Raw genomic sequence first — 8,256 nt, 5'->3', positions numbered from 1 at the left:
CCCCCCTTGCTGCCCCTCCAGACAAATCTGACAATGGGGTAAAATCCTCTCCTCCCCCGATGCAGCATTGGTCTGACCCTGCATGGAGGGCAAGACCCTCTAACCAGGACCCTGCGGGCCAGCGCCCAGCACTGCTGGGGAAGGTGAAACCCACCCCCACACACGTAGCAGCAAGAGGAGAAAAACCATCCTCTACCCGGCTTTGCAGCCTGGGGACAGGAAGCAGAGCTCCCACATCACCCCTCTGCTCTGCCTGCACAGCCAGAGCGCCCCTGCCCGTCAGCCCTTTCCCTCCAGGAACTTCTCAGCCCCTTTACCCGTCTTTCATAACCAAGCAAAACTACAAGGGGGACTGGCAGCCACAAGCAACAGGGAATTATAAACAGAGCCCTGTTGGGACGGCAGGAGGCTTGGAGGGGAGTCCCACTGGCGTCTCTCCCGGCCCGTGGCTGTTCAACATGTTAGTGACTTGGATGCCAGCACAGAAAGCTGCTTGAGCAAGTTCCCAATGATGCAGAAGTGGGCAGGACTGGGAGCATGCTGGAGGGTGGGAGCACAAGGGATCTCGACAACCTGAAAAGCCAGGCTGGAGCTGACGGGACCCGGTGCATTGCTGGCAAATGCAAGGTGTTGCCGCTCGGGGGCAATAACCAAAACACGGATACACGACGGAGGTAAGGGGCTGGACAGCAGCGCCGTGGAGAAGGATCTGAGAGTCCTGGCAGGTCACAGACTCGATAGGAGTCTGCAGCGTGGTACAGCCGCACAAAAGGTCTGTGCAGGTTGGGATGCTTCAGTCAGAGCATTAGGTGCAAGACGCGGGAGGTGCTGGTGCCTCTGCAGTAGCCAGGCCTCAGCCGGATGTTGTGTGTGGTTGTGGGCTCCATGTTTTAAAAAGGACATGAAGAAGGTAGAGGGGGCCCGAGGTGGCAACAGAAATGATCAAGGGCTTGCAAAGCAAGTCCTGCGAGGAGCGGCCGAAGGAGCTGGGCTTGTTCAGTGTGAGAAGGAGCTCAAGGGGGCATGGCAGCAGTCTTCATGGACCCGACGGGCTGCCAGAGAGAAGAGGGAAAGCCCCTGGTCTCTCCTGCTGCAGGAAGGAAGAAGTGGGCCAATGGCTTGAGGTTGCAGCAACGCTGGTTTGGAGCCAGGGCCGTGGGAGAGACGCCAGGGAAGGGAGGGCTCCGCATCTCGGGAGGTGTCGAGGAGAGGTGGATGGACGCTGGGCGGAGATGATCTAGGCACAGCGATGCCTGTGCTCTGCTGTGGGGTGTCCCAGGCTTCGGGCTGTGCTGCTTGCTGCAGGGAGTAGGAAGGACTTTTCCCCTCTTGCTGTTACCACTGGTGGGGGCGGGGGGTCACCTCCCCCAGAGGTGCCAAGTGCTGCTGGGGATGGGACTGGGCTGGGCCAATGCTCCTGCTGGGCCCAAGCCCGCAGGGTCCTGGCGGGAGGGTCTTGCCCCTGCGCTCAGGCTCAGGCCAACGCTGCACTGGGGCAGGAAGGGATTTAGCCCCTTCTCAGACTGGTCTGGTCTGGTCTGGACTGGCGGGGTTCCCTGCCCCTGCAGAGGGGGCACGGCCTCAGCCCGGGCTCTGTGGAGCATCTACGAGGACACTGCTTTGCCGGGGCAGGTTGGGGCGTGATGTCTGGCACTGTCGGGGCTGCCTGCAGTTTTGCTAAGAGGTTGGACACGGGGTTTGTCTGGGCTAGTCTGGACAGGGCTAATCCTGCCTCGGGCCAGGCTTGGACTAGACGTGGGCTCCGGAAGTCCCGTCCAGCCCCGCGGCTCTGGTTCTGTGCCAAGCTGGTCGTGGAGCTCCGCTGCGCGCTCTCCAGCCTGCAGCTGCTCTGGGCTGAGGTCTCTTCCCCCCACTGCCAGCGCGGGGTGCGTGGGGCCCTCCTGGGCTCCCCGCCATGCACGCCAGGCCTGGCTGCCCCTCCATGGTCCCTGCCCGAGCCTGCAGTGCTGGCACCCCCTGCAAGCCGGCCATGCCCGGCCCCACAGCACCGACGGGAGACGTTCTCCCGAAACCAATTGAAGCCGGCTTTGCTGCCACTTCAAGACGTGGCTCCGTGTCTGGCTGTGCAGCAGTGGAAAAGGGGGGTTCTTTCTGGCAGCCCCTCAGGTGCTTAAAGGCCACTGTCACATCCCCTCTCAAGCACCATCTCCGCAAGCAGAGCATGCCCAGCTCCTCCAGCCTCCCCCCACACAGCTTTTCCTTCCAAGCCCTTTATCCCCTTCATCGCCTGCCTCTGGACTCTCTCTGCCTCGCCACGTCCTTTTGAATGTGGAGCTCGGATGTGCACACAGTGCTCCGCCAAGGCCTGGCCAGGGCCAAACAGAGACACTGTCCTGCCCCTGATGCATCCCAAAGCGGTATTCGCCCCGGTGCAGGCCTGGAGCCTGTGGCCCACCAGGAGCCCAGCCCCTTGCTGCCATGCTGCCGCCCAGCCAGGTGCCAGGCAGGGCGTCCATCGTCCAGCCGCAGCGGAGTCCAGCCCGTGTCCCTGCTGGCCGTGGGCCTGGGCCGGCAGCAAGACCCTGCTGACCCGCGTGTGCCCCTCTCTCTGCAGAGATCGACATCACCTGCTGGGACGCCGACCCGGTGCCCGAGGACGAGGAGAGCTTTGGCGGCGGCGTCTAAGGCACGGCCCCGTGCGCCAGCCTCTGACCCACCGCCTGGAGCCCCAGCTGCGTGGGCACACGCGGAGGCCCGGGCTGCCCCGTGGGGCCACGTTTACGGCTTCCTCCCCCTTTTTTAAGTTGTCAATAGGAGACGTGTTGATTCGCCCATGCCCTGTTGGTGCCCAGCCCCTGCCCCCTGCTGCCCCCCCGCCCCGGGTTGAGCGTGTATAACGGAGCCCCAGCTCAGCCCAGCCGGTGCCGGCGCCCACGTGGGGACGGGGCCTCGTGCCCACCAGCTCCACCCCGTCGAGCTTGGAGTATTTTGCACGAATCCGAAATAAACAAGGCAATAAGCGACGCTGGGGTGAGGCTCCGGATGGCTGCGCGCCCCCTGCCCGGGCGCTTGGCCCGGACGCCGGGCAGCTGCGGGGCCGAGGGCCCGTGCAAGTGCCCTCTTCCACCACCACGCTCGTGGCACCCGGCCTCTGCCTTCCCCGCAAGACCCATGGGTGTTGCGCCCCCCCCCTGCCCCTCCGCCCCGCTTTGCCCCTGCCCCCGCTCAGTCCCTCGGTCCTGCCCCCGTTTTTTTGGAAGCACAATTCTGTACCGGCGACGTGCTCATGTATGTTAATAAACAAACGACTCCGCCTGCGCCTGCTGCCTGGCTCTCGCCGCCCGAGCAGGGCCCGTGGCGTGGCGTGGCGTGGAGGAAGTGCGCTACGGGGCGGGGGGCCTGCATTCACAGAGGAATGGGAGCTGTGCCAGCCCCCGTGGCCAGCTCCCCGGGCCTGCTGCTGCTTGGCAGCCCCCACCTTCCCCGAGTGCCACTCTGCCCCCCAGCCCTGCCTGATCTGCTTTCTGCGCCCTGCCTTGTGCTCCCCACCTGAGCTGCTGCTCTGCTTTTTGCTCCCTGTCTTATCTGATGCTCTACTTACCACTTGACTGCTCTGCTTTCTGCACCCCGCCCTGTGCTCCCCACCTGATCTGCTGCTCTTATTTCTGTGTCCTGGCCCATCTGCTGCTCTGCTTCCCACTTCATGTCTGAACTGCTTTCTGTTCCCCACCTGATCCACTGCTCTGCTTTCTGCACCCTGCCCAATCCAGTGCTTTAATCTTCACTTCTTTTTTGCTCGCTGCCTGTGCTTCCTGCCTGGTCCGCTCCCTGCCTGATTTGCTTCCTGCACCCTGTCCAGTGCGTCCTGCCTGAGCTGTTGCTCTGCTTCCCACTTCTTGTCTGCTCGGCTTTCCGCTCTCTGCCTGATCGGCTTTCTGCACCCTGCCTTGTGCTTCCTGCCTGAGCTGCCACTCTGCTTTCTGTTCCCTGCTTAATCTGCTGCTCTGCTTTCTGCTCTACATGTGATCTTTTTCTGCTCCCTGCCAGATCTGTGGCCTGTTTCCTCCCAGATGAGCTGTTTGCCACCCCCTGTCCTATGTGCTGTGATGCTGCCTGTCCCATCCCTGGCCTTCCAAGTCCCTGTGACCCCCTCCCCGCCCTCCTCTCCCCAACGGAGCTATACCTAGACCCCTGTCAGCCCCGGGTGAACGTCTAGTGTTACTCCCCCACCCCCACTTTGCCACAGACAATGATAATAATAATTTTTAAATTACCATGTTCAGGCCGCTTTTCTGGCGGGCCCTGGACGGCCACCCGGTTCACCCATGCCTGTGTACAGCTCTACATGGACGCCCTTGGCCAGGGCCACTCCCCAACCCACCGCAAAAAACCCTGCCTGGACCAGCCTTCTTCCCAGCCTGAAGTGTTGTAGCCATTTCAGTGGCTCCAGGCCTGGCCCCTGCACCAGCACTGGGGCATCAGGCTGCAAGGCTTCCACGGGCGCCCGGGCCATGCACGGGAGGTACAATGTGGCCTCCCCAGGCAGGGCAGGTGGCGGGAGGCTGGGTTCCCGCTGGCCCTGATGTCGTGCCTGCTTGGGCAAGACCCGGCTGTTCTCTGACGGGTGCATTTATTGAGCACAGCAATGGGCGCTGCCAAGTCCCTGACAAAGACAAACACAGACTGACCCCAGCCGTAGTGTCCCAATCAGTTAAAGGGTCAGAGCCTGTTATGATGGCGCCAAGTCTTTGCCAACTGGGAGGGGCAGTGCAGGACCTGAGCCCAGGGTGCAAGGGCAGGCTGAAGGGTCACGGGGTGCAATGCGCGGAGGGGCTGGGTGTGGGGGGCTTGGGGGCTGGCACAGCACAGCTCCAATCCCAGCGTGTGGGGCTGGGTGGAAGCAGTGCAGGGCCTGCAGGGGCGGGCATGGGCAGGGTCTGGGCAAGCAAAGCCAGGCGATGGCTGCATGCCCCCTGCTCCCCCTATCCTGGGCATGGGGCCTGACCCAGGCTTTGTAGGGCCCATGTGAGAGGCAGGACTGAGGTAGCCTAAGTCTGACTGGGCATGCAGGGGTGGCATGGACCAGATCCAGGCATGCAGGGCCTGTGGTGGGAGGGCAGGGTGGTGGGCTCAGCAAAGGGCCTGATCCCAGAGCATGCAGCTGGACTAAGGCTGCCTGGGGCCCCTCTGGGGTGCACAGGGGCAGCGCAGGCAGGATCTGGGCACACAAAGCCTGTGGATGGCCACATGGGGCCCGCTCCTGCATACAGGGTCCCATCCAGGCACGCAGGGCAGCACAGGGCCCAAGCCCCATGTGCAAGGCCAAGACAAGGCCGCATGGGCCTAACCAGGGCACCCAGGGCGGGCCAAGGTGGCAGAGGCATGCCCAGGGCGCACAGGGCTGAGCGGGTGCTGTGGCGGGCGTAATGCAGGCTGGGCCCAGGGGATGTGGGACCCAGCTGAGGCACGCCAGGCTGGCTCTGGCCACGGCAGCACCTGCCCCAGCCCCCAGCTGCGCGCTCCCTTCTGTCACTGGGGAGGGGCCATGGCCGAAGCTGCTGGAGCATCCAAGTGGGTCGTGCCCGCGGCCCCCCCCGCATCCACACACGCCCCCTGGGCCAGCACCGCCCCGCTTGGAGCAGGGCCAACCGCCCAGCCTGCCCCGAGCCCCCGCTGCTCCCCTGGGGAGCCTGGTTGTGGTCCCGCCACCCCCCGAGGCAAAGCCAGGGCCATCCCCCGCCCCGGCCCCCAGCGCGGCCGCAGTGAGCTGGTTCCACAAACTTTTATTCTCAAACTGTAACAAACAAGATAAGAAACGGCTGCGCCGGGGTGCAGCACGGAGCCCCTGCAGCCCCGGGAGGCCGGCAGGCGCCGGGGGCGAGAGGGGAGCCAGCCCCTCGCACCCTGGCCCTGGCAGGCAGGGGTCGGGGGGGGCGAGGGGTCGCGCTGGTCCTGAGGAGCCCCCGGCAGCCGTGGGGAGCAGCCCGGTGGAGGGCGACAGTGGGGCACAGCGGCCACAGTCCTGGTCCCAGTCCCATGCTGGTGCTGGCCTGGGCAGCGCGCTCTACACCGCCGTAGTCCTGCCAAACAAGGGCATCGAGACAGGGAGGTGCCAGGGCCCCGGCTCATATGTGTCCCTGCTGCTGAGCTCGGAGTCTGTCCAGCTGGGGAACATGCGCTGGGAGTGCTCCGCCGCCAGGTAGAGCTCGGGGCAGGTGTGGCCCTGGCCGGCGCCGCTGGGCAGGTGCAGGGAGGAGCCGTAGCTCGGGTCCAGGAAGAGGGGCTTGTAGCTGGGCAGCTGCTCCTGCTTCTCAGGGCGCTCGTGGCTCAGGAAGGGCGCATTGATCTTGCGGTACAGCCCCCGCGTGTCCATCAGCACCTCGCTGTAGGGCGGTGGCGGCTCCGCCATCAGCAGCGCCTCCTCGTAGCACGGCGGCTTGGACAGGTCCGACTCTGCAAGGCAAGTGGCAGGCGGTGCTCAGCGACCTGCAGGGGCCGTGCCCCCAGCCCCAGGGTCCAAACCTGGCCCCTCGCCCCTGCCCAGTACACACCATGCGCGACCCCGTCCCTGCACCCACCCAAGCACACGGTGCAGCCCCATTGCCACCCTGCCCCACCCAGGCCCTGTGAGCAGTGCTTCGTGTGTCAGCAGCACAGGAGAAGGTGCAGGGAAAGGCAGCCACAGCTGTTGGGGCAGGGGCAGCTGCCTGCTCGGGAGGGACTGCACCAGCTCCAGCTTTGCTGTGCGGGAAGGAGGAGGTGAGGGCGGCCAGGGCAGAGATCTAGACCAGCAGGACGGAGAGAGCAACACAAACAGGGACCTGCTGTTCTCCAGGGCCCAGAACACCAGGCCCTGTTAACGCGTGGGACACACTGCTGCAGGACAGGGTGGAGGCAGAGCCCAGCCAAGCCAGAAGGGATGGAGACGTTCGTGTCCATAGGTCTGTAACAGCTGTTGACCAGAACGGTGGAGAGGTTCCCTCCGGCACCCCTGAAGCTGGGGGTGGTGCCAGGAAGGGGACCGGATAGAGGGTGGATTGCTCAGGGAAGGGCCCGGAGAATGGCAACACGGATGACTGGTGGCACGAAGGGGCTTTCACATGAGGAGAGATGATGAGACTAGGCTTGGACACTATGGAAAGGAGCCACTTGAGAGGGGGTGCAAGAAGGGCTTACGAAATACTAAGTAGTGAAGAGGAAGTCACCAGGGATTTGCTAGCGACTCTCGCTCAACACACAAGCGAGGGGTCACAGCATCAAACCAGTGGGCAGTAACCTTAAAACTACCCCCAGGCAGTTCTTTGGCACCAGCCTGTCATTCAAAGGTGAAACAGCTGCCACCAGATGGGGTGGGAGCTGAGAGGGCAGCCAGATCTGCAAAGGCCTTGGACACGTGCTTGGAGGAAAGGGGCGCCAGTCTACGGTGCGGGGGAGCGAGGGGCACGGCCTCTGCAACAGACCTGCCTGGGCCCTCAATGCTGGAGGCTGCATGTGAGAGAGGAACAGAGGAAAACTCTGCTCAGACCCCGTCACTCCCCCTCCAGCCTCCACTCTCTGCCCCCGTGTGACATGGGAAACTGGGCAAGACGGACCTGGGTCTGACCCGATCAAAGGCAGCTCTGATGCTCTTATCATTGAATGACAGAGGATGGGGTCTGGAAGGGAGCTCAGGAGTCACATCTGGTCCAGTGCCCTGCTCCAAGCAGGACCAGCCCCAGCCACATCATCCCAGCCAAGGCTTTGTCCAGCTGCCTCTTAAATACTGCCAAGGATGGAGGCTACACGACCTCTCTGGGTAGCCTGTTCCAGTGCTTCACCACCCTCCTCCTGAGAAAGTTTCTCCCAGTATCCAACCTCAGCTTGCCTTGCTGCAGCTTGAGCCCATTGCTCCTTGTCCTGCCATCTGCCCCCACTGAGACCAGCCCAGCTCTGTCCTCCTTGCCCCCCCCCGCGGGAGGTGAAGGCTGCTGTCACCCCCCGCTTCTCTTCTCCAGACTCAGTCAGCCCAGTCCTCTCAGCCTCTCCTCACCAGTCCTGTCCCCAGCCCTCTCACCACGTTTGTTGCCCTTCACTAGACTGTCTCCAACGTGTCCACATCCTCCCTGTAGCGGGGCCCACAGCTGGACACAGCACTCCAGATGTGGCCTCCCCAGTGCCGAACAGAGGGAAGAATCTCTGCCCTGGATCTGCTGGCGACGCTCCAGCTCCAGCTCCAGCTCCACCCGGCTCAGAGCTCTCCCTCTATAGCCCCCCCGGGGCAGGAGGGCCCGGCTGATACTCGCCTGCCTCCCTCCT

The 8,256-nt window shown here is 63.8% G+C and overlaps 1 protein-coding gene across 1 annotated transcript; it reads right to left on the bottom strand.

Moving 5' to 3' along the window:
• Nucleotides 1-5,733: 5,733 nt before the first annotated feature.
• PRR7 (proline rich 7, synaptic) lies at nucleotides 5,734-7,870 on the bottom strand. The gene is made up of 2 exons (XM_025191769.1): nucleotides 6,540-7,870; nucleotides 5,734-6,414 (listed from the first exon to the last, which is right to left on the bottom strand). The coding sequence occupies exon 2, from the start codon at nucleotides 6,368-6,370 to the stop codon at nucleotides 6,026-6,028; it is 345 nt and encodes a 114-aa protein (XP_025047554.1). The 5' UTR covers nucleotides 6,371-6,414; nucleotides 6,540-7,870; the 3' UTR covers nucleotides 5,734-6,025.
• Between the last annotated feature and the right edge of the window lie 386 nt (nucleotides 7,871-8,256).

This window comes from Alligator sinensis, unplaced genomic scaffold, assembly GCF_000455745.1.
Source record: "Alligator sinensis unplaced genomic scaffold, ASM45574v1 scaffold1170_1, whole genome shotgun sequence".
In the NCBI taxonomy this organism is placed as follows: Eukaryota; Metazoa; Chordata; order Crocodylia; family Alligatoridae; genus Alligator; species Alligator sinensis.
The sequence above is the reverse complement of the archived record's forward strand: the minus strand, read 5'-3'. Positions and strand labels throughout refer to the sequence as shown.

Excerpts from the sequence above, each read along its gene's own strand:
- PRR7 (XM_025191769.1), bottom strand. The coding sequence starts at position 6,370 with ATGGCGGAGCCGCCACCGCCCTACAGCGAGGTGCTGATGGACACGCGG.